Source organism: Scyliorhinus torazame, chromosome 6 (genome assembly GCF_047496885.1).
Source record: "Scyliorhinus torazame isolate Kashiwa2021f chromosome 6, sScyTor2.1, whole genome shotgun sequence".
In the NCBI taxonomy this organism is placed as follows: domain Eukaryota; kingdom Metazoa; phylum Chordata; class Chondrichthyes; order Carcharhiniformes; family Scyliorhinidae; genus Scyliorhinus; species Scyliorhinus torazame.
This window is the reverse complement of record NC_092712.1, coordinates 44,097,579-44,123,826: the sequence shown is the minus strand read 5'-3', so window position 1 is coordinate 44,123,826 and position 26,248 is coordinate 44,097,579. Positions and strand designations below refer to the sequence as shown.

General features: G+C 49.0%; 1 protein-coding gene across 2 annotated transcripts in view; it reads right to left on the bottom strand.

Annotated features, from left to right (window-relative positions):
- Window positions 1-26,248, bottom strand: part of LOC140424771 (NEDD8 ultimate buster 1-like) — a 169,652-nt gene that overhangs the window by 8,155 nt on the left and 135,249 nt on the right. Inside the window, exons 12-18 of one of the 2 annotated variants that reach the window (XM_072508160.1) lie at window positions 24,843-24,956; window positions 22,231-22,324; window positions 20,543-20,796; window positions 9,944-10,025; window positions 6,837-7,000; window positions 2,145-2,226; window positions 1,304-1,467 (exon numbers count right to left, since the gene is read on the bottom strand). In XM_072508160.1, coding sequence (XP_072364261.1) covers window positions 1,304-1,467; window positions 2,145-2,226; window positions 6,837-7,000; window positions 9,944-10,025; window positions 20,543-20,796; window positions 22,231-22,324; window positions 24,843-24,956 — 954 coding nt within the window. The remainder of the gene's footprint in view (window positions 1-1,303; window positions 1,468-2,144; window positions 2,227-6,836; window positions 7,001-9,943; window positions 10,026-20,542; window positions 20,797-22,230; window positions 22,325-24,842; window positions 24,957-26,248) is intronic. The other variant, XM_072508161.1, reaches the window with a different exon arrangement.

The following is a 26,248-nucleotide window of genomic DNA, read 5'->3' as shown; positions in this document are numbered from 1 at the left end:
CTTGACCCCTCCCTGTGCAGCTGGATCCTCGACTTCCTCACCAACAGACCGCAATCTGTCAGGATTGGCAACAGCACCTCCTCCACAATAGTTCTCAACACCGGGGCCTCGCAAGGGTGTGTGCTCAGTCCTCTACTGTACTGCCTATACACACATGATTGTATGGCAAGATTTAACTCCAACTCATTCTATAGGTTTGCGGATGATATGCCTGTGGTGGGCCATATCTCAAACAACGATGAATCAGACTACAGGAGGGAGATAAATCACTTGGTTGCATGGTGTACCGAAAACAACCTCTCTCGAAATGTTGGAAAGACCAAGGAACTGATCATCGACTTCAGGAAGTGCAGCACGACACACACTCCCATCTGCATCAATGGCTCCGAGGTGGAGATGGGCGATAGCTTTAAGTTCCTGGGGTCACCATCACCACAGTCTGTCCTGGTCCACTCACGTTGATGCAACAGTCAAGAAAGCCCAACAATGTCTCTACCTCCTACGGAAGCTAAAGAAATTCGGCACGTCTGCATCGAGTCTCACAATCTTCTACAGATGTGCCATAGAGAGCATCCTATCCGGCTGCATTATAGCCTGGTATGGCAACTGCTCGGTCCAAGATCGCAAGAAACTGCAGAGTGTGGTGAACTCAGCCCAACGCATCACACAAGCTGGCCACCCCCACATCGATTCTGTCTCCACGTCTCGCTGCGTCAGGAAGGCAGACAGCATTATCAGAGACCCCTCCCACCCAGGCATTGCCATCTTCCAGACCCTTCCATCAGGCAGAAGGTACAGAAGTCTGAAGATCTGCACTCCAGACATAGGAACAGCTTGTTCCCCACAGCTACAAGACTCTTCAACGACTCCTCCTCGGACTGATCTGTTCCCTGTAAGAACATTATTCACGACGCCCTATGCTGCTCTTGCTCATGTATTTGCTTTGTTTGGCCCCTTGTTCCGCACTGTAACCAATCACTGTTTGTTGATGTACCTTTTGTCAATGTTCTCTGTTGATTATTCTTTTTGTCTACTATGTAAGTATTGTGTAGGTTCCCTCGACCGCAGAAAAATACTTTTCACTGTACTTCGGTACATGTGACAATAAATCAAATCAAATCAAGAAGAAATGCACATCTCTCCTCACGGAGATAATACTGGGGTTTTTATAATGCAGTTCAAGAGGTCAAAAGGCTGAAAACAGCATTTGGGCCTGGGAAAGGCAGAGATGCATTCTCAAACAACGCTCCAATCAGATTATTTAAAGTATCACACAACAACAACAGCAATTTTCTTCAATCACCTCAGGAACCATCTTCACTTCTGCCTCTACTTCCTCCTCATTTTGTTTTGCATCATTTTCCGTTTGGTCAGGATTGTCAGTTGGTTCAGGTTCGTTGGTTAGCGGTGGATTCTCGATGGTTTTTGATTGGTTGTCTGGGTCTGGTGTGGGATCGATTTGTATCTCTGTGTATCATAATAAAGGAAAGAAGAAAATCAAATCCACTTGTTAAAGGCGGACGTAAAGTCTTGTGTTACATAGTGCCTTTCATGCCCTCAGCATGCTGCAAAGTATTTTATAGCTAATGAAGGGTGGTAACTGTTGTGCTCCGGATAGACGGGGCGCCTCATGTGTCATCCCATTGTGTCTGTGAGGCCGGTCCTGATGCTTTCTGTGTGGGATCTGAAGTCGGGAAACTGAATTTGCTTGATGTCCATGTAAACATGGCTCTGGACGGCACAGTGGTTAGCACTGTTGCTTCACAGTGCCAGTGTCCCTGGTTCGATTCCTGGCTTGGGCCACTGTCTCTATGGAGTCTGCACATTCTCCCCGTGTCTGCGTGGGTTTTCTCCGGGTGCTCCGGTTTCCTTCCACAAGTCCCAAAAGACGTGCTGTTAGGTGAATTAGACATTCTGAATTCTCCCTGTGTTCCCGAACAGGTGCCGGAATGTGGCGACCAGGGGATTTTCACAGTAACTTCATTGCAGTGTTAATGTAATCCTACTTGTGATAATAAAGATTATTATAAAAAGCTAGTGCTAAGCAATTGACAAAGAGAGACAGACAAATCCCTTCCTGTATCTTTTCTTTACAACAAAGGGGGGCAGGTTTGGGGAATCCTTGTTAACACGTTGATTTTTACCTGCAGATGGAGGGTTAGGAGACGGTGAGACTGAAGTTGAGTCTTTATGAGGATCACATGGCGGGGTGTCTGCGGGTAACTCCTAGGCAGAATCACAATACACGAACAATCAGAAAATGGCATACGTTATTTTTTTAAAGTTTGCATGCTATACATAATTTCATTTCTCATTTACCCTGTTTCATTAATTTTGCCATTACCTGTTCTTTATTCAATAGGAGAGCAGGAAACATGATTTTGTGAGCCCACTCCCCTTCCGCTAACACCAGATACCAATTGTTCAGTTGATGCGAATGATTTTTTAACAGTCAGTCATTGGATTGCACAAGGTGGTCTTACATCTTTGTCAAACCAATATCTCTACCACGAGAGACCCATCAAAGAAAACAATGGGTAATATTGCTCTAACTATCCACCTGCACTTTGAACTCAGCATGATCTAATTCCGAGGTCAATTTCTTTTTGTTCAGCAAGGATGGAGTTTGTTTTGCTATGATGTGGAGATGCTGGCATTGGACTGGGGTGGGCACAGTAAGAGGTCTTCCAACACCAGGTTAAAGTCCAAGGGGGCAGTGTCGGCGGTTTAAGGGGCTATTTTGGAAGAGGAGAAGGAACCACTGGAAGGGATCAATGCAAAGTGGGAGGAAAAGTTGAGAGTGGATATGGAGGAGGGGTTCTGGTGTGAGGTGCTCCGGAGAGTGACCGCCTCCGCCTCTTGCGCGAGGTTGGGGCTGATACAGCTGAAGGTGGTATATAGAGCACACCTCACAAGGGCGAGGATGAGCCGGCTCTTTGAAGGGGTAGAAGATGTGTGTGAATGTTGCGGGGGGGGGGGGGGGGGGGGGGGGGGGGGGGCGGGCGTAAATCACGTTCATATGTTTTGGTCCTGTCCAAAGCTGGAGGATTACTGGAAGGAGGTTTTTAGGGTAATCTCTAAAGTGGTGCACGTGAAACTAGACCCGGGCCCTCGGGAGGCCATATTCGGGGTGTCGGACCAGTCGGTGTTGGAAACGGATGTGGAGGCAGATGTTGTAGCCTTCACCTCGTTGATCGCCTGAAGGCGAATCCTGATGGGTTGGAGGGCAGCCTCTCCACCCTGTGCCCTGGCGTGGCGGGGGGGGGGGGGGGGGGGGGGGGGGGGACCTGCTGGAATTCATGACTCTTGAGAAGGTTAAGTTTGAACTGAGGGGAAGAATGGAAGGTTCTACAATTCATGGGCATTATTCATTATGCACTTTCAAGAATTAGATAACATCGAGCATTAGTTGGGGAGGGGTTGGGAGGGTTGGGGGGAGGGGGGCTGTATGTGTTAATGGTGACTATGGGTGATTCCTGATTCTTTTTTGTCATTTGTTTATGTTAACATGCGGGCTAATGTTTGGGCTTTGATGGGAGGATGGGATCGTTGTTATTGATATGGAGATTGACGCTGCATTCGTTACTGATTATTGTTTATTGTTGGTGGGTGCAAATTTGGGAGAAAATGTGAAAAAGGAGAATAAAAATGTTTAAAAAAAACTTCAGCACATAAGATTAACGTTCCACAGTTAAAACTGTTCCAGTTACAGTACAAGCCCCCAAAAACTGAGCGCCCCACTGCTTGTTGAGATGAAATGGCCCCGGGGTGAGTGAATCAGTGGCACGCCGTCATTCACGTGAGGGAGAAAAATCTTAAAGCGACTCAAAATCCTGTGTGATTTCTGCCGCCGACACCAGCGGTGTTCAGACTGGTTTTCTCACCGGAACAGACACTTGGACAAAATATGGTAAGATTCTGCCCCTCCAATAAAGTTCCCTCTGTTTAATTAACCCGGGACACACACGCACATACATACACAGTCGTCCAGATTCTCTGTACCTGAGACTAAGTGTTGACGCTGGGGCAGGATTAGTGAAGTTCCATGACTGCAAAACTGGCACCGCCACCTGGACTGACTCAACAGCCATTGAGGGGCTCGCACCGGCACCACATGGAACACAATCGATTCCAATGGAAAACGGTGTCGGATGCGACGGGGCCGGGATTGGCACTCGAGAGTGCCGGCAAGCTGCAGAGCATATTAACACTCCACTCCCCACACACACATCCCAGCCAACAAGATGGCACTGGTTGTGCAGGAGTGCGCCCATCCCATTGATGGGTCATCTGGAACCAGAGGTAACCTAGAAGGGATGACCTGGGGAAATGCCCATACGACCTGTGGCGCGAGGTTCACAGGGTGCAAGCAGCGGCGTGCACAGCTGCATGGCTGCCTGGCAGGCTGTGGCAATGATGTTCCTTGCCCGTCCACTCTTATCCCATGGATCACCTCCTGGCCGCCCGCCGCTACTCCCCCCCCCCACTGCCCGAACAGAAGCCTCCCCAATCCTGGGCACAACTAACAGCACACCATGGCGATGTTGGACACTTTCTGTACCTCCTCTCTCTCCCTCAGCAACCACAGTGCTTGTTCCCCAATTTTTAATGCACAAGTGAACCTCGCCATCCGGAATTCGAACCAATGGAGGTGGAGAATCGCGGAGGCCCGCGGGTGATGTGCAAATGGCGTTCACTCTCCGTGCGGAGTAGGGAGCATCACTGCCGCTGCCCAGGCACCGGAGAATTGCAAATTGGCGTGAACAGGGTGTCCGCCACGGGATCGGTGTCAAAACGGATTCTCCGCCCAATTGCGTTTATTGATTTCAGCATCGGCTGACGGAGAACCCCGCCCAGTGTATTTACAGCGCTTGGCAAGCTCTGCTGGGACTGAGGTGCGTTATCAACCTCTATAATCACAGTTTGTTTTGATGTTTAAAGTCTTGTTTAGGTTCTGTTTACTTTGTTGTAGTATCCTTTCAAGGAGCTGCATTTTGTATTGATCCCACTGTTCGTTGATTTAGTATATTTAGTCAAAGTAAAGAAGCACAGTTTATTTACCAACACAAAATATCAACGTAATCACACGGGCCCCGACAGAGTCTCTGAGCAAGCACTCAGAGCCTGCGCAGACCAGCTGGCGAGTGTATTCGCAGATATCTTCACCACCTCACTCCTCCGCTCTGAGGTCCCACCTCCTTCAAGAAGACCACCATAATACCAGTAGCAAAGAGGAACAAGGTAGCGTCCCTCAATGACTACCAATCGGTGGCACTGACGTCAGTTATCATGAAATGCTTCTAGCGGCTAGTCATGAGATGAATCACTGCCAACCTCCCAGACGGTCTCGATCCACTGCAGTTTGCCTATCACCGCAACCGGTCCACAGCAGATGCTATCTCCCTGGTTCTACAATCAACACTCGAACACCTCGACAACAAGGACACCTAAGTGAGACTGATGTTCAGAGACTACAGCTCTGCCTTCAACACCATTATCCCGACAAGACTAATAACCAAACTCCGCAATCTTGGACTTGACCGTTCCCTGTGCAGCTGGATCCTCGACTTCCTCACCAACAGACCACAATCTGTCAGGATAGGTAACAGCACCTCCTCCACAATAATCCTCAACACCGGGGCCTCGCAAGGATGTGTGCTCAGTCCTCTACTGTACTGCCTATACACACATGATTGTATGGCAAGATTTAACTCCAACTCATTCTATAGGTTTGCGGATGATATGACTGTGGTGGGTCATATCTCAAAAAACGATGATTCAGACTACAGGAGGGAGATAAATCACTTGGTTGCATGGTGTACCGAAAACAACCTCTCTCGAAATGTTGGAAAGACCAAGGAACTGATCATCGACTTCAGGAAGTGCGGCACGACACACACTCCCGTCTGCATCAATGGCTCCGAGGTGGAGATGGTCGATAGCTTTAAGTTCCTGGGGGTCACCATCACCACAGTCTGTCCTGGTCCACTCACGTTGATGCAACAGTCAAGAAAGCCCAACAACGTCTCTACCTCCTACGGAAGCTAAAGAAATTCGGCACGTCTGCCTCGAGTCTCACAAACTTGTACAGATGTGCCATAGAGAGCATCCTATCCGGCTGCATCGCAGCCTGGTATGGCAACTGCTCGGTCCAAGATCGCAAGAAACTGCAGAGTATGGTGAACTCAGCCCAACGCATCACACAAGCTGGCCACCCCCACATTGATTCTGTAAACACCTCTAGCTGCCTCAGGCAGACAGCATTATCAGAGACCCCTCCCACCCAGGCATTGCCATCTTCCAGACCCTTCCATCAGGCAGAAGGTACAGAAGTCTGAAGATCTGCACTCCAGACATAGGAACAGCTTGTTCCCCACAGCTACAAGACTCTTCAACGACTCCTCCTCGGACTGATCTATTCCCTGTAAGAACACTATTCACGACGCCCTATGCTGCTCTTGCTCATGTATTTGCTTTGTTTGGCCCCTTGTTCCGCACTGTAACCAATCACTGTTTTGTCGATGTACCATTTGTCAATGTACTCTGTTGATTATTCTTTTTTTCTACTCTGTAAGTACTGTGCACGTTTCCTCGGCCGCAGAAAAATACTTTTCACTGTACTTCGGTATATGTGACAATAAATCAAATCAAATCAAGAAGAAATGCACATCTCTCCTCACGGAGATAATACTGGGGTTTTTATAATGCAGTTCAAGAGGTCAAAAGGCTGAAAACAGCATTTGGGCCTGGGAAAGGCAGAGATGCATTCTCAAACAACGCTCCAATCAGATTATTTAAAGTATAACACAACAACAACAGCAATTTTCTTCAATCACCTCAGGAACCATCTTCACTTCTGCCTCTACTTCCTCCTCATTTTGTTTTGCATCATTTTCCGTTTGGTCAGGATTGTCAGTCGGTTCAGGTTCGTTGGTTAGCGGTGGATTCTCGATGGTTTTTGATTGGTTGTCTGGGCCTGGTGTGGGATCAATTTGTATCTCTGTGTATCATAATAAAGGAAAGAAGAAAATCAAATCCACTTGTTAAAGGCGGACGTAAAGTCTTGTGTTACATAGTGCCTTTCATGCCCTCAGCATGCTGCAAAGTATTTTATAGCTAATGAAGGGTGGTAACTGTTGTGCTTTAGGAAAATGTGTTAAGGAACTTGTACGTGGCAATTTCCCACTTGTAGCAATGTAATAAGCAATAAGTGGGGAGAAGATGAAATATGAATGTAAGCTGGCTAGTAATATAAAAGAAGATAGCAAGAGTTAAAAGGTAAGAGAGAGGCAAGAATAGACATTGGACCACTGGAAAATAAGGCTGGGGAAGTAGTAATAGGAAACAAAGAAATGACAGAGGAACAGAATAGTTACTTTGCATCAGTCTTCATGGTGGAAGACACCAGTGGGATGCCAGAACTCCAGGAGAATCAGGGGGAAGAGGTGAGTGGAGTGGCCATCACTAAGGAGAAGGTTCTGGGGAAACTGAAAGGTCTGAAGGTGGATAAATCACCTGAACCGGATGGACTACACCCCAGGGTTCTAAAAGAGATAGCTGAGGAGATTGTGGGGGCATTGGTGGTGGTCTTTCAGGAATCACTCGAGGCAGGAAGGGTCCCAGAGGACTGGAAAGTGGCTAATGTAACACCGCTTAAGAAGGGAGGGAGGCAGGAAGGGTCCCAGAGGACTGGCAAGTGGCTAATGTAACACCGCTTAAGAAGGGAGGGAGGCAGTAGACAGGAAATTATCGGCCGATTAGCCTGACGTTGGTCATTGGTAAGATTTTAGAGTCCATTATTAAAGATGAGATTGCGGAGTACTTAGAAGTGCATGGTAAAATAGGACTGAGTCAGCACCGCTTCGGCATGCGGAGGTTGTGTCTGACAAATCTGGTAGAACTCTTTGAGAATGTAACGAGGAAGCTAGACAAAGGAGAACCAGTGGATATGATCTATTTAGATTTCCAGAAGGCCTTTGACAAGGTGCCGTGTAGGAGGCTGTTAAATAAGTTAAGAGCCCATGGTGTTAAGAGTAAGATCCTGGCATGGATAGAGGATTGGCTGACTCGCAAAAGCAGAGAGTGGGGGATAACGGGGTCTTTTTCAGAATGGCAGCCTGTGACTAGTGGTGTGCCTCAGGGGTCGGCGTTGGGACCACAACTTTTCACAATGTACATTAACAATCTGGCAGAAGGAACTGAAGGCACTGTTGCTAAGTTTGCAGATGAGATAAAGATATGCAGAGGGACAGATAGTATTGAGGAAGCAGAGGGGCTGCAGAAGGACATGGAAAGGCTAGGAGAGTGGGCAAAGAAGTGGCAGATGGAATTGCCAAAATTGCCCTTAGTGTTGGGTGGGGTTACTGGGTTATGGGGAGAGGGTGGAGGTGTTGACCTTGGGTAGGGTGCTCTTTCCAAGAGCTGGTGCAGACTCGATGGGCCGAATGGCCTCCTTTTGCACTGTACATTCTATGATAATCTATGATGATGAATGTGGAAAAGTGTGAGGTTATGCACTTTGGTAGGAAGAATGGAGGCATAGACTATTTTCTAAATGGGAAAAGGCTTTGGAAATCAGAAGCACAAAGGGACTTAGGAGTCCTAGTTCAATATTCTCTTCAGGTTAATGTGCAGGTTCAGTCGGCAGCTAAGAAGGTAAATGCAATGTTAGCATTCAAGTCAAGAGGGCTAGAATACAAGACCAGGGATGTACCTCTGAGGCTGTGGAAGGCTCTGGTCAGACTCCATTTGGAGTATTGTGAGCAGTTCTGGGCCCCATATCTAAGGAAGGATGTGTTGGCCTTGGAAAGGGTCCAGAGGAGGTTCACAAAAATGATCCCAGGAATGAAGAGCTTGTCGTATGAGGAACGATTGAGGATTCTGGGTCTGTACTCATTGGAGTTTAGAAGGATGAGGGGGATCTTATTGAAATTTACAGGATACTTCGAAGCCTGGATAGAGTAGACGTGGAGAGAATGTTTCCACGAGTAGGAAAAACTAGAACAAGAGGGCACAGCCTCAGACCGAAGGGACAATCCTTTAAAACTGAGATGAAGAGGAATTTTTTCAGCCAGAGGGTGGTGAATATGTGGAACTCTTTGCCACAGAAGTCATTGAGTTTCCTTAAGTCAGAGATAATGGGTTCTTGATTAGGAAGGGGATCAGGGGTTATGAGAATAAGGTTGGAGAATGGGGATGAGAAACATATCAACCAAGATTGAATGGAGGAGCAGATTCAATGGGCCGAATGGCCTAATTCTGCTCCTATGTATTATGGTCGTAAAGGCCAGGAGGCAGAAAAGAGAGAAAAGCAAAACAATCCTGCACAAACCAGGTGGGTCTATTTCTATCGAGGAGTTTACAGAATCCTCTACCTGCCTGATTTAAGAAAATAAGCAGAAGGTGCTCCGGATAGACGGGGCGCCTCATGTATCATCCCATTGTGTCTGTGAGGCCGGTCCTGCTGCTTTCTGTGTGCGATCTGAAGTCGGGAAACTGAATTTGCTTGAAGTCCATTTTAACATCGCTCTGGGCGGCACAGTGGTTAGCACGTTGCTCCACAGCACCAGGGTCCCAGGTTCGATTCCCGGCTTGGGTGACTGTCTGTGTGGAGTCTGCACGTTCTCCCCATGCCTGCGCGGGTTTCCTCTGGGTGCTCCGGTTTCCTCCCACAAGTCCCGAAAGACGTGCTTGTTCGGTGAATTGGACATTCGGAATTCTCCCTGTGTGTTCCTGAACAGGTGCCGGAATGTGGCGACTAGAGGATTTTCACAGTAACTTCATTGCAGTGTTAATGTAATCCTACTCGTGACAATAAAGATTATTATAAAAAGCTAGTGCTAAGCAATTGACAAAGAGAGACAGACAAATCCCTTCCTGTATCTTTTCTTTACAACAAAGGGGGGCAGGTTTGGGGAATCCTTGTTAACACGTTGATTTTTACCTGCAGATGGAGGGTTAGGAGACGGTGAGACTGAAGTTGAATCTTTATCAGGATCACATGGCGGGGTGTCTGCGGGTAACTCCTAGGCAGAATCACAAAATGCATACATTCAGAATACTGCAATACAATGTTTTAAAGTCTGCATGCTGTAATTAATTTTATTTCTCATTTTACTCTGTTTCACTCATTAGCTGTGCTGCATTGAAATGAGAGTAGGAAACATGATTGTGTGAATCCACACCCCCTCCCCCAATACCAAATACTAATGTTCAGTTGGTGAGAATTTATATTGATACTAACATTCGGTCATAATGCACATCATGAGTTTACGTATTTACACATGAGAAACACAAACAGAAATAATCTTTAAAAGATAGGGGCCTGGATTCTCCGTCAGCCGGATGCTCCGTTTCGCCGGCAGCGCAGTCAAGTACCACGGGTTTCCTGACGGCGTGGGGGTGCCCACAATGAGAAACCCCACTGGCCGGCTGCCGCGATGGAGAATCCTGCTGCCGGTGGGGACACACTGCACCAGGAAACTGGTGCGTTGGGATGGAGAATCCCGCACAGCGTCTAGCAGATATACAGGTCCTAGATATCTAGGTGTACAGGGCCACAGGTCACTGAAAGGGGCAACACAGGTGGAGAAGGTAGTCAAGAAGGCATACGGCATGCTTGCCTTCATTGGCCGGGGCATTGAGTATAAGAATTGGCAAGTCATGTTGCAGCTGTATAGAACCTTAGTTAGGCCACACTTGGAGTACAGTGTTCAATTCTGGTCGCCACACTACCAGAAGGATGTGGAGGCTTTAGAGAGGGTGCAGAAGAGATTTACCAGAATGTTGCCTGGTATGGAGGACGTTAGCTGTGAGGAGAGGTTGAATAAACTCGGTTTGTTCTCACTGGAACGACAGATGTTGAGGGGCGACCAGATCGAGGTCTACAAAATTATGAGGGGCATAGACAGAGAGGATAGTCAGAGACCTTTTCCCAGGGTAGACGGGTCAATTACTAGGGGGCATAGGTTTAAGGTGCGAGGGGCAAGGTTTAGAGGAAATGTACAAGGCAGGTTTTTTACACAGAGGGTAGTGGGTGCCTGGAACTTGCTGCCGGAGGAGGTAGTGGAAGCAGGGACTGATGTGTTGGGTGTTCTGGATCACAAACAGGTCACCAACACTGGAAGTGGTGCAACTCTATTTTATTCTAAGGTTAACTTTATTAACATACTTGAACTGTGGGTAAATACGATACCAGCTTTAACTGTTGACCCGTGCCTAGTCCTAACCAGGTGATGCACTCAGCACATGGTGAATGTCTGTGTTGCAGGCTGTGAGCTCTGTGCTCCGAGCTGGCTGCTACTGGAATGAACGGGAACTCTCCTGTCCCCTGTCTTTATAGTGCGTGTGCTCTCACTGGTGATTGGCTGCGGTGTTGTGTATGCTGCTTGGTCCCACTGCATGTCCATCAGTGTGTGTCTGCACCATAATATACTGGTGTATATTATGACATACCCCCTTTTATATAAAGAACATGTGCCTGCGTGACAATAAATATTGTGTAGTGAATGTACCTAACTATGTGTGTGCGTGTTATTTACATGACTATGTACATGAGGCTAATCTATTTACACGGGAAGGTGCCTGGTGCCGAGAAATAGGGTGTCACACCAACAACGAAATGAACATTATATACAAACTACTGGAACGATGAAACAGAACAACAAAGAGTCCAACATTGTAAAACTCATAAGTCAAGTCTCTGAGGTGGGCGACGAATTCTAGTTGACCACCTCAAGGGTGGGTCAGGAGCCACCGGCCGAGGAACGGGCTGGGCCACGGCAGAGTGAGGAGGATGCAGAGTATTCGGAATCTCCATATAGTCCAGGTTGGGGACAACAGGAGGGCGTGGCACCGGTGGAGGATCACATAGCGAGCATGGAACGAGACGAAGGGCACGACGATTGCGGCGGCGAATGGAACCATCTGGCAGACGAACCAGGAACGAGCGGGGAGACACCTGCCGAAGAACCACAGCAGTTGCAGTCCAGTCACCCTCCAGAAGATGGATTCGGACGTTGTCATCCGGCGCCAGAGCAGGGAGATCAGTCGCCCGAGCGTCATGCGCCGCCTTGTGTTGTGCACGAGACTGTTGCATCCACTGAAGGACCGGAACGCGGTCGAGGTCTGGGATGTGAATGGACGGCACCGTGGTCCTGAGGGTGCGACCCATGAGCAGCTGGGCTGGCGACAGGCCCGTGGAGACTGAGGCTGAACGATAGGCCAGCAGGGTGAGGTAGAAGTCGGATCCTGCATCGGCAGCCTTGCAGAGGAGCCGTTTGACGATGTGGACGCCCTTTTCCGCTTTGCCATTGGATTGGGGATGCAGTGGACTGGATGTCACATGCACAAAGTTGTACCTCCTGGCAAAGTTGGACAATTCCTGGCTGGTGAAGCAGGGGCCATTGTCCGACATCACAGTGAGTGGGATGTCATGACGAGCAAAGGTCTCCTTGCAGGCACGGATGACCGCTGATGATGTGATGTTGTGCAGGCGTACGACCTCCGGGTAGTTCGAAAAATAGTCTACGATCAGAACATAGTCCCTGCCAAGCGCATGGAACAGGTCAACGCCTACCTTAGACCAAGGGGACATGACCAACTCATGGGGCTGTAGGGTCTCACGTGGTTGGGCCGGCTGGAACCGCTGACAGGTGGGGCAGTTGAGCACTGTGTTGGCGATGTCCTCATTGAAAATAGATAAGTCCCCGGGACCTGATGGGATTTATCCTAGGATTCTCTGGGAGGCCAGGGAAGAGATTGCTGGACCTTTGGCTTTGATTTTTATGTCATCATTGGGTACAGGAATAGTGCCAAAGGACTGGAGGACAGCAAATGTGGTCCCTTTGTTCAAAAAGGGGAGCAGAGACAACCCCGGCAACTATAGACCGGTGAGCCTCACGTCTGTAGTGGGTAAAGTCTTGGAGGGGATTATAAGAGACAAGATTTATAATCATCTAGATAGGAATGATATGATCAGGGATAGTCAGCATGGCTTTGTGAAGGGTAGGTCATGCCTCACAAACCTTATTGAGTTCTTTGAGAAGGTGACTGAACAGGTAGACGAGGGTAGAGCAGTTGATGTGGTGTATATGGATTTCAGCAAAGCGTTTGATAAGGTTCCCCACGGTAGGCTATTGCAAAAAATACGGAGGCTGGGGATTGAGGGTGATTTAGAGATGTGGATCAGAAATTGGCTAGCTGAAAGAAGACAGAGGGTGGTGGTTGATGGGATATGTTCAGAATGGAGTACAGTCACAAGTGGAGTACCACAAGGATCTGTTCTGGGGCCGTTGCTGTTTGTCATTTTTATCAATGACCTAGAGGAAGGCGCAGAAGGGTGGGTGAGTAAATTTGCAGACGATACTAAAGTCGGTGGTGTTGTCGATAGTGTGGAAGGATGTAGCAGGTTACAGAGGGATATAGATAAGCTGCAGAGCTGGGCTGAGAGGTGGCAAATGGAGTTTAATGTAGAGAAGTGTGAGGTGATTCACTTTGGAAGGAATAACAGGAATGCGGAATATTTGGCTAATGGTAAAGTTCTTGAAAGTGTGGATGAGCAGAGGGATCTAGGTGTCCATGTACATAGATCCCTCAAAGTTGCCACCCAGGTTGATAGGGTTGTGAAGAAGGCCTATGGAGTGTTGGCCTTTATTGATAGAGGGATTGAGTTCCGGAGTCGGGAGGTCATGTTGCAGCTGTACAGAACTCTGGTACGGCCGCATTTGGAGTATTGCGTACAGTTCTGGTCACCGCATTATAGGAAGGACGTGGAGGCTTTGGAGCGGGTGCAGAGGAGATTTACCAGGATGTTGCCTGGTATGGAGGGAAAATCTTATGAGGAAAGGCTGATGGACTTGAGGTTGTTTTCGTTGGAGAGAAGAAGGTTAAGAGGAGACTTAATAGAGGCATACAAAATGATCAGGGGGTTAGATAGGGTGGACAGTGAGAGCCTTCTCCCGCGGATGGATATGGCTGGCACGAGGGGACATAACTTTAAACTGAGGGGTAATAGATATAGGACAGAGGTCAGAGGTAGGTTCTTTACGCAAAGAGTAGTGAGGCCGTGGAATGCCCTACCTGCTACAGTAGTGAACTCGCCAACATTGAGGGCATTTAAAAGTTTATTGGATAAACATATGGATGATAATGGCATAGTGTAGGTTAGATGGCTTTTGTTTCGGTGCAACATCGTGGGCCGAAGGGCCTGTACTGCGCTGTATTGTTCTATGTTCTATGTTCTATGTTCTATTGATGCCGGGCCAGTACACAGCCTCTCGGGCCCTCCGTCGGCACTTCTCCACGCCAAGATGGCCTTCGTGTAGCTGTACCAAAACGAGCTGGCGCATGCTGTGCGGGATCACGATGCGGTCCAGCTTCAGGAGGACACCATCGACTACCGCCAGATCGTCTCTGATATTGTAGAACTGCGGGCATTGGCCCTTGAGCCACCCGTCCGTCATGTGGCGCATGACATGCTGTAGTAGGGGGTCAGCCGCAGTCTCGCGGTGAATGTGGATAAGGCGTTCATCCATGGCCGGCAGATTGGAGGCCGTGAAGGCCACATGAGCGTCAACCTGGCAGACGAACCCCTCTGGGTCACACGGGGTGTATAGGAGCTGGAAATCGTACCACCGGATTTTGAGCAGAATGAGCTGGAGGCGAGGGGTCATATCATTCAGGCCTTTTTGTATAATGTTGACTAGCGGGCAATGGTCGGTCTCGACAGTGAATTGGGAGAGGCCGTACACGTAATCATGAAATTTGTCGACCCCAGTCAACAGGCCCAGGCACTCCTTTTTGATCTGCGCGTACCGCTGTTCCGTGTGGGTCATGGCACGTGACGCATATGCAACGGGGGCCCATGATGAGGCCTCATCGCGTTGCAGGAGCACCGCCCCAATGCCGGATTGGCTGGCATCCGTTGAAATTTTTGTTTCCATCCTGGGATCAAAAAATGCCAATACCGGGGCCGTGGTAAGCTTGGTTTTAAGCTCCTCCCAATCGCGCTCGTGGGCGGGAAGCCATTGGAAGTCTGTCGTCTTCCTGACCAGGTTCCGGAGAGCTGTGGTATGGGAGGCGAGGTTGGGGATGAACTTCCCCAGGAAGTTGACCATGCCCAAAAATCGGAGGACCGCCTTCTTATCCGCTGGCTTCTGCATGGCCGTGATGGCTGCCACCTTGTCCGCATCCGGCCGCACACCCAACCAGGAGATGTGGTCCCCTAGGAACTTGAGTTCCGTCTGGCCGAAGGAACATTTGGCTCTGTTGAGGCAAAGGCCTTGGTCCCGTATTCGTTTGAAAACGCGCTGGAGGCGACTGATATGCTCCTGCGGGGTGGTGGACCAAATGATGATGTCGACAACATAGACGCGCACACCCTCAATGCCCTCCATCATTTGCTCCATGATGCGGTGGAATACTTCTGATGCTGATATAATCCCAAACGGCATCCTGTTGTAGCAGTATCTGCCAAACGGGGTATTAAAGGTACACAGCTTTCTGCTGGACCTGTCTCGTTGAATTTGCCAGAAACCTTTTGAGGCGTCAAGTTTGGTGAAGGTGTTGGCCCGAGCCATCTCGCACGTGATCTCCTCGCTCCTCGCGCTTGGGGATAGGGTAATGCTCCCTCATTATGTTGCGATTCAGATCCTTTGGGTCAATGCAGATCCGGAGCTCACACACCATGGAACTGACTCAGTCGGTTGGTTCCGTCACTCTGGAGAGCACTCCTTGGTCCTGGAGGTCCTGCAGCTACTGCTTGAGGCGGTCCTTGAGGGGTGCTGGGACTCTGTGAGGTGCATGAACCACAGGCGTGGCGTCTTGTTTGAGCAGGATTTTGTGTATGGAAGTGTGTGGAAGCTTGCCCATGCCTTCGAAAACGTTGCGGTGCTGGTCGATGATGGCATTGACTTGCGCCCTGAAGTCCGCATCCTGGAAGGCAGACGTGTCCTCTGGAGAGAGAGAGTGTACTCGTTGAACGGGTTTTAGGAGTTTGCACGCCTGTGCGCCTAGCAGAGAGTCTTCGAGCAACCCACGATTTCAAAGGGAAGGATGGTTTTTCGCGAGTTGTGCGTCACTTCGAGCTGGCATGAACCGGAAGCAGGAATGACGTTGCCATTGTAGTCCACTAGCTGGCAGGTCAATGGAAGAATGGTTGGTTTAACCCCAAGGGTCTGAAAGGCTGACCACGCTAGGAGATTAGTGGAAGCACCAGTGTCCAGGCGGAATCGTATCTGGGATCGGTTGACCGTCAGGGTGGCACACCACTCGTCGTCTGGATCAATGCTGTGCACCGACAGCAGCTGGTGATTTTGATTCGGGACAGCCTGTTCTTTGTTATAACAGCGACTCGAAAAGGCTCCCTCGGGTCCTTGGTGTCACTGATCTGCGGGACGTCGGAATCGGACTCGGTGAACGTGGGTTGAATTGCCCGAACGTTCCTGCGAGGCTGGCTGAAGCAATGCGAATTGGCAGGCTGAGCTGCTTGACGGCAGGCAGCATAGTGGCCAAGTCTGCCACAGCGTAGGCATTGTCGCGATTTTGCAGGACATTGCCGCTTTAAATGGGCGGAGCCACAGTTGCTGCACGTCGTGACGTCAGTGCGCACATTGCGCCACCGTGCATGCGTGGTGCGGTCCTGCGCGGTGCGCGCCTGCGCATCACGTTCCTCCACCTCACCGTCCCCTCGTTTGGCGCGTACAAGGGCGGGAGGCCGCGAAAAAGGTGCGAAATGGCCGCCCTCATCCAGGCTGCAGCCTTGGAGGTGTTCAGTTGTTTGGACCCGTTCCGCCTCGTGGGGACCTTGCTGCGCTGTTTCAGCCGCCTGTATGTGGGAGTACCGACTGGTGGCATTTTCATGCAGGACACAGGTCTCAATGGCAGTCGCTAGGATGAGTTGCTTAATTTTGAGGAGCTGCTGACACAGGGGGTCCGACAGAACACCAAATACGATCTGTTCGCGTATCATGGAGTCGGAGGTGGGCCCGTAGCTGCAGGACTGCGCAAGGATGCGGAGGTGTGTTAAAAAGGATTGGAAAGGCTCGTCCTTACCCTGCAAGCGCTGCTGGAACAGGTATCTTTCGAAGCTTTCATTGACCTCTATGCTGAAGTGGGTATCGAATTTGAGGAGAACCGTCTTGTACTTTGTCTTGTCCTCGTCGTCTGCGAATGTGAGGGAGTTGAAGATGTGGATGGTGTGTTGCCCGGCCGTGGAGAGGAGCAGAGCAATCTTCCTGGTGTCCGAGGCGTTCTCCCTGTCCGTGGCTTCGAGGAAGAGCTGGAAGCGCTGTTTAAAAATCTTCCAATTGACCCCGAGATTGCCGGCGATGCGGAGCGGTGGCGGCGGGTTGATGTTCTCCATACTTCAGGATGCCGGAATGCTGATTAGTTGCAGGTGGGTCTCAGAAGTGCTAGTATGCAACCACTCCTTGTACCATGATGTGTTGGGTGTTCTGGATCACAAACAGGTCACCAACACTGGAAGTGGTGCAACTCTATTTTATTATAAGGTTAACTATATTAACATACTTGAACTGTGGGTAAATGCAATACCAGCTTTAACTGTTGACCCTTGCCTAGTCCTAACCAGGTGATGCACTCAGCACATAGTGAATGTCTGTGTTGCAGGCTGTGAGCTCTGTGCTCCGAGCTGGCTGCTACTGGAATGAACGGGAACTCTCCTGTCCCCTGTCTTTATAGTGCGTGTGCTCTCACTGGTGATTGGCTGCGGTGTTGCGTATGCTGCTTGGTCCCACTGCATGTCCATCAGTGTGCGTGTGTGTGTCTGCACCATAATATACTGGTGTATATTATGACAGGGACGATAGTGACATTTAAGGTGCATCTTGACAAATACATAATTAGGATAGGAATAGAGGGATACGGACCCAGGAAGTGTAGAAGATTTTAGTTTAAACGGGCAGCATAGTCGGCGCAGGCTTGGAGGGCCGAAGGGCCTGTTCCTGTGCTGTACTTTTCTTTGTTCTTTGCGCTTTGTATATAGTTCTCATCCAAAGTTAAACTGTGAACACAGTTTTCTAACTGACCACACGCACTTTGAACTGAGCATGATCTAAGTTCCAGGCTGATTTCTTTTCACTGAGCAAGGATAGAATTTGTTTTTCCAGTCCATTATTGATGGGCACAGTAAGAAGTCTCACAACACCAGCTTAAAGTCCAACAGGTTTATTTGAAATCGCAAGCTTTCGGAGCGCTGGTCCTTTATTAGGTGAAGTGGAGGCAGGTTCACAATCGCAGCATATATATGAGAGACACAATGGAAGATAATTACAGATTGGAATGTGAAGAATGGTTGGAATGCGAGTCTTTACAGGTAAACAAGTCTTTACAGGTACAAACAGTGTGAGTGGAGTGAGTGATAATCACAGGTAATCGATGTGTGAATTGTCTCAAGCTAGGACAGTTAGTAGGATTCTGCTTCCCGGGCAGTATGGTGGGGGGCGAATGTAATGTGACATGAACCCGGGTTCCTGGTTGAGGCCGTCCTCATGTGTGCGGAACTTGGCTATGACTTTCTGCTCGCGATTTTGCGTTGTCGTGTGTCTTGAAGGCCGCCTTGGAGAATGTAGGGCCAGGCCACGGTGGGAGCCCCCCCCCCCAACCCCCCCCCCCCCCCCCACCAGGCCGCCCCCAACAGGATGGATGCCGAGGGAAGACCAGATGTGAACGGCGCCAGCGGGACTCGGGCTTTTTTGGACAGCCACTCGGCCCATCCCGGGGGGAGAATCGCCGGGGGAGGGCTGTGTAGATTGGCCCACGACTGGCGCCGATTCTCCGCTTACCGGAGAATCGGCGGACCGATGTCGGGGCGGCGTTGCGCGATTTGCGCCCGGCCCGGCGATTCTCCGGCAAGCGTGGGCTGAGAGAATCCCTCTTATAGCCTCATATTCCCCCTAAAACGTGGTGACCTGAATAGGATGCAATAGAGTCAATAGAGTTTTATGAAAGGGAAATTGTGTTTGACAAATGTATTTTTTTGAGGCTAATAAGGCAGATTAAGGAGATGTATATTTGCTGAATTGTATATAAATTACATCAATGTACGACCCTCATCTACACAGCTGGTCACCTCCTCATAAAATTCAATCAAATTTGTCAGGCATGACCTCCCTCTAACAAAGCCATGCGGACTATCCCTGATCAAACCGTGCCTCTCCAAGTGCAGATAGAGGGCTGGATTCTTCCACCCCGCCCGCCGCTAGATCGCCACGGGGGGTGGGGATGCAGGCCATGGAAAGGTTCATTGACCTCAGGTGGGATTCTCCGGTTGTCGGGCGGGCTCGGCTGGAGAATCCCGCCCAGATTCTCTCCTTCAGGATTTTCTCCAATAGTTTCCTTACCACAGTTGTGAGCCTCACTGGTCTGTAGTTCCCTGGCTTATGTCTACAACCCTTCTTAAATAGTGGGACCTCATTGGCTGTTCTCCAGTCCTCTGGCACCTCCCCGTAGCCAGAAATCAATTAAAAATTTGGGTCAGAGCCCCTGCAATCTCCTCCCTTGCCTCGCCTCCCACAGCAGCCTGGGACACATTCCATTCAGACCTGGAGATTGATCCACTTTTAAACCTCCCAATAACTGCACTTCCATGTCACTCCGCATGTCAATTTGCCCCAGAACCTCGCAGTCTCTCTCCCCGAGTTCCATACCTACATTCTCATTCTGTTGGATAAAGAGAGATGTGGACTAGTCATTCAGCACCCTACCAATGTCCTCTGGCTCCACCCACAGATAGAAAACATGCAAGATAAGGATTCCTAGATTTGGCCTAATATCACAAGGTCAGAAGTGGGGATGTTCACTGACAATCGCACAACGCTCAGTTCCATTTGTGACTCCTCAGATACTGAAGCAGTCCATGCTTGCCTGCAGCAGGGCCTGGGCAGGCTTGGGCTGCTAACTAACAATTAATATTCACCCCACACCGTGTGGAGTTTGCACATTCTCCATTTTGGCTCGGCACAACATCAAGGGCCGTAGGGCCTGTACTGCGCTGTAATGTTCTATGTTCTATGTTCCCCATGTTTGCGTGGGTTTCGCCCCCACAACCCAAAGATGTGCAAGGTAGGTGGATTGAACACGCTAAATTGCCCCTTAATTGGAAAAAAAATGAATTGGGTACACTAAATCTATTTAAAAAAAATATATTCACCACACACAATATCAGGCAAGTACCATTTACAACAAGAGAGAATCTAACCAACTCCCCTTGCTTGATGTTCACTGTAATTGGGAATGTGTAGTGCAGAGAACAAATAGGCCACATGCAAGCAACATTCTCATTAAGATGCGCACATACGTGGCCAGGCACAGTAGACAGATAATAAGGGGGACATTGGTTATTGGAGTCCGTTGTGGGCAAGGGCTGCTCTCTTGGGTTGATGTAGATCTCTGTATCTTTTGGGGAAACATTAATCTCCATCTTAATCTTTTCATTTTTTGAGGTGGGTGGAAACTCCTCCTCAAACTATCTCCCATTTTTAGTGAGCTTGGCCAGTTAATCATGGATAAGGGTTTCCTCTACCTCCTTGCCATCCTCGGAGCTGCTTTCTGTGTCTTTTGGGGTATCATTAATCACCACCGCAGCCTTCGGCTTCTTTGGGGCAGGGGGTGTATCCTCATCCAACACCTTGTCATTGTTTTTGAGTTTGGCCAGATATTCCTGGATCAGGGCTTCCTCGTCCTCCAAGGTCACATCGATATAGTCATCATCATCCAGATGCAGGAATGACAGGATGTCTTCAAGATTCACATTATTTTCGGAGTTATCAGGAGCACCTGACAAAGAAACAAGGGTGTCAAATCCATGTGTTAAAGAAAGGCATGCATTTCCATAGCACCTGCCACATCCCCCAAACATCCTATAATATTAGACAGTTAATGAAATACTTTGAGCAGTGTAACTGTAGAGGAATGTGGCAACAAATGTGTGCAGAGCAAGATCCCAAAGAACAGGATCCCAGAAGCAGCAATGAGGCAAGGGTCAAACCATCTGCTTTCCAATGTTGGTTGAGGGCCAAATGTTGGTCACAACACCAGGGCGAACTCTTCGCCTCTTCTTCAAATGACCTCATGGTAAAAAGGCAGGCAGGGCCTTGGTTTAACCCACCATTCCGAAAGACAGGTCCTCCTCACACCATGAACCTCGAGTGAGGGCTCAAAATGCAAGAAGCATTGAGCAACACGGTGGGGCAGCGCCTAACACTGCTGCCCCACAGCACCAGGGACCGGGGTTCAAATCCGGCCGTGGGTAGCTGTGTGGAGTTTGTACTTTCTCCCCGTGTCTGCGTGGGTTTCCTCCGAGTGCTCCTGTTTCCCTCCCACAGTCCAAAGATGTGCAGGTTAGGCGGGGTTACGGGGATAGGACGGGGCAGTGGGCCTGGGTAGGGCGCTCTTTCAGAGGGTTGGTGCAGGCTTGGTGGCCTCCTTCTGCACTGTAGGGCTTCTGTGGTTCTAAGACACATAAACAGAGATGAGACGGGGGTCAGTTTAGCTCAGTTAGCTGGACCGCTGTGATGCAGAGTAAAGCCAGCAGGGCAGGTTCAATTCCCATACCATCTGAGGTTCTTCATAAAGGCCCAGTCTTCTCAACCTTGCCCCTTCCCTTGCCTGAGGTGTGGTGATCCTCAGGTTAAATCGCCACCCTTAAAGGGGAAAGCAGCCTGTGGTCATCTGGGGCAACGGAGACTTTACTTTAAAGAGTCATAAAATTATGTTTTAGCAAAAGGAAGGAGACCATCAAGTAACATAGATGTCATAACCCTATTCCTTCCTTCTTTATCTGTTTATCTTGCTTCTTCTGTAAATGTATCTGTTGAGGAATTTGGATCTGTTCAATAAAGGTGACATGGCTGAGTGGCGTTCCCTCTGGCGCTGGTTGCCAGCACAGGGTGGGTAATAGGGAATGTGGTTTTTGTACTGCTATTTCTGCCAAGGAGATTATAGAATCCTAATAAGCAAAAGCAGGTCAAAGTGCACAGGATGGATACAGCTCCGTGTTTATAATCCCATCGTGTTTACGAGGCAGGTACAGCTGCTGTCCGAGTGGGATCTCTGTCTGAGTGGGAAAGAGAAACTGGACTGCTTGCAGGGCAATGTAAATGTGGCTGTACCTGGGGCAAAGGCAATTGAACAAGAGTGGGACTCTGTAGCTCATAGTTACGGTAAGGTTGGTGGTTTTGCAGAATTAATTTTGAATGTTTCCTCTCTTACCTGGAGGTGGAGAGGTCGGGGCTGGTGAGGTTAGAGTCCCCGGTGGAGTTAACGTATCAACAGGTCTCGAGGGATTTGTATTCAGAGATGAAACCTGAACATCACCACAAAACATACATTCAGAAAACAGCAGCACACGTGTTTTTAAAGTTAATGCATTCAAGTATTCTTGTTTGTTCTCATTTTGGAATGTGGTAACATCGGAACAGGAGTTGGCCATTCAGCCCCTAGAGCCGGTTCTATCATTGACTGAAATCACTGCAGATCTGTGACCTAACACCCTGTACCCACCTCCACCCCATATCCCTGAATATCTTTGGTTCACAGAAATCCATCAATCTCAGGTTTAAAATTAACAATTATTCTGGCATTAGTTGCCGGTTACAGTGAAGAATTCCACATTTCTAACAAGGTGGGTGGGATTTCCGGCCGTTGTCTGTAGGGGCGGCACAGTGGTTAGCACTGCTGTCTCACAGCTCCAGGGTCCTGGGTTCAATTCTGGCCTTGGGTCACTGTCTGTGCGGAGTCTGCACATTCTCCCCGTGTCTGCATGGGTTTCCTCCGGGTGCTCCGGTTTTCTCCCACAGTCCAAAGATGTGCAGGCGAGGTGGATTGGCCATGCTAAATTGCCCCTTAGTATCTAAAGGTTAGTTAGGGTTATGAGGATAGGGTGGAGGCGTGGTCTTAAGTAGGGTGCTCTTTCCAAGGGCTGGTGCAGACTCAATGGGCCGAATGGCCTCCTTCTGCACTGCAAATTCTATGATTGTTTCATGTCAGCCCAAATCTAACAGTAAGCGTCTGACCCTGACCAGACAAAGAACGATCCACTTCCATCTTCCTCCCATTTCTCTGGCCAAGCTTCTGACTGAGGTGCCCACGGAACCCAGTCAGTTCGAGAAACCTCGGAGGCAGCAGCAGTGAGAATCTCTGCCGAAGCCATGGCCCCTTTCCCAGCATGAGCTGCCCTATTCTGGTTAGAGCTAAAATGTCCTGAAGCTTCCAGTGTGTTTGTGAGTGAGTATATGAGTGAAGAAGTGAGTGAGTGATATGTAGATGTGCAAATGGGTCGAGTGGGTGAGGTAAGGGGGTAGGGTGGCAACCAGGTAGAATGGCAACTGGGTCGGGTGAGGAGGTCACGTCGGGGGTGTAGTATTATCATACATGAAGGCAATGCAAGGGTTAATGAAATGTATACAGACAGCCGCTAGAGGGAGCTAGTCGTATAAGTATATAAGGGACGATGCTAAACCTTGTGGGACAGAAGGTTGGAGAAGGTGGTAGCAGAAGGAGTGAGGGGTTCGCTAGAGACAGACTGAAGGAAGACAGAGAGTGAGAGAGCAGATAGTACTTTAAGCTGGCAATGAGATTAGATGTAGATGCGAGTAGTTTATGTGTTATCAACCAACTATTTGTTTCTTTCGGATTGGTGTCGAATCCAGTTAGTAGTGTTAAATAAAGTAGTTTTGTTTGTTAACAAAGCTTGTTGTACTTTGATCAACACTACGCATCAAAACCATCCAGGCAAAGCAAAGCAGAGAACAACAGCGGGGGCGGGGGTGAGATGGAGGATCGGGACGTCAGGTGATGGGGTAGTTAGGTTGTGTCAGGAGTGTCAAGCAGTCTAGGAAGTCAGGGTGCTGGGGAGAGTCAGGTGACGGGGTAGTTAGGTTGTGTGAGGAGTGTCAAGCAGTCTAGGAAGTCAGGGTGCCGGGGAGAGTCAGGTGGCGGGTGTAGTTAGGTTGGGTCAGAGTATCGGGGGGATCTGGGGAAGTTCAGGTCTTGGGGGGTGTGGTTGTTGGGATGGTTATGTTAGAGTCTGGGGGTAGTCGGGTGATCACGGGATCGAGGAAGGAGTTGGGGTGGTGGGATGGTGTCAATTGTACAGCTATTCTGGAGGTAGACTAGTATTTTTCTGTCTGGCATTTCTTGGGTAACTATCCGACTCTACCTCAGGGCTGGAGAGTTTTACGTTGCATCTAAACTGGAGGGGCACCAATATCCTGGCTGTGAGGTTTGCTAGAGTCACTCGGGAGGATTTAAACTAGTATGGCAGGGGAGGTGGGAACCAGAGCGTTAGCTTAGAAGGTGTAATAACTGAAGGGGGAATAGAGAACAAAAATAATAGAACATCACCCTCAGGCAGAGCAAAAAAGGTGACAAGTGTGAAAAGGGAGGTGGTCATTGCAGGATTGAGGGTGTTGTATCAGGTTGGTAGTGGATCCCAAGAAAAGGAATTTGTGGAATGTTTAAGAGATGTTTTTTGGAGCAGATGTTTTTTTGTGGTAGAGCCCACTAGGGAACAGGCACAGTTACACCCAGGTCCCTCTGCTTCTGCACCCCTTTAAGAAATTTACACCCGCCTTGCTACCTCTCTTTCCTTCCTTAAGATGCCCTCAAAACTTATGTCTTTGATCAAGCTTTTCGCCATTTTGCCTCATAGCTCTTTATGTGACTCATTGTAATTATTGTTTAATAATGCTCCAGTGAAGCATCTTGGGACATTTTACTGCTTTAGGGATGTTATGTAAATGAAAGCTGCTATCGGCGTATACAGTGGGTTGAAGTTCCTCCAGTCTGCACTGCAATATCTGCTCTTGCGTTTTCATTTTCACCTGGTTTCCTTGCTCAGCGACCCTGTTCACATCCGTCACAGCTTGTGCTGTATTGTTTGTTCTGCTGAGTTGTTCCCTTCTTTCATCCGCTTCACTCCTTTGCTGCCGGGCTCTCTGTGTGAGATCAGGAAGTACAAATTGGTCAGTTTGTTTGATTTTACCCGGGAAGGATAACCGACATGAGCAGTGCGGTAGATTTACCCCCAAAAACCCAATCAGTGTGAAGGAAAATTTGCGACAGTTTTCAGGTTTGTGCACCCAAACAGGTGAACAATAGTCATGAACAAGAGGGATAATCGCCCATGGGGTGTGGGGCTCGCTGGCTGGGCCAGAATTTATTGTCCATCTCAAATGGCATTTAAGAGTCCACCACATTGCTGTGGGTCTGGAGTCACATGTAGGCCAAACCAGGTAAGGACGGTAGATTTCCTTCCCTGAAGGACATTAGTGAACCAGATGGATTTTTACAACAATCGACAATGGTGTCATGGTCATCATTAGACTTTTAATTCCAAATTTTTATTGAATTCGAATTTCACCCTCTACCAATTAATGATCTACCATTCATCAGAGCATTACCCTGGGTCTCTTGAATCCTAGCCCAGCAACAATACCACTCCGCCACTGCCTCCCCCTGTTGGTGGGAGGTCTGCTTTGAGCACTGCTTGACCTCCTTTGGAGAAAGCCCAAGATATTAAGTGCTAATGAGGCACTTTAAATGGCCAGTGGCAGGTCTTTCTTGGAATCAAGGACCCCAAAGGGGTAATTCCACCTGCTCCCCGAGAGTTGTTAGTCAATCAGAGGCCAGCAGCTCATCATTGCCCTCAGCACCATTGTGAGATCAGTTTGTATTGGATTCGATTGTTTATTGTCAGGTGTAGCGAGGTACAGTGAAAAGCATTTTCCTGTGAGCAGCTCAACAGATCATCAAGTACATGAAATGAAAAGGAAATAAAAGAAAATACATAAAAGGGCAACACAAGGTACACAATATAACTACATAAGCACCGGCATCGGATGAAGCATACAGGGTGTAGTGTTAATGAGGTCAGTCCATAAGAGGGTCATTTAGGAGTCTGGTGACAGTGGGGAAGAAGCTGTTTTTGAGTCTGTTCGTGCGTGTTCTCAGACTTCTGTATCTCCTGCCCGATGGAAGAAGTTGGAAGAGTGAGTAAGCCGGGTGGGAGGGGTCTTTGATTATGCTGCCCGCTTTCCCCTGGCAGCGGGAGGTGTAGATGGAGTCAATGGATGGGAGGCAGGTTTGTGTGATGGACTGGGCGGTGTTCACGACTCTCTGAAGTTTCTTGCGGTCCTGGGCTGAGCAGTTGCCATACCAGGCTGTGATGCAGCCAGATAGGATGCTTTCTATGGTGCATCTGTAAAAGTTGGTAAGGGTTAATGTGGAC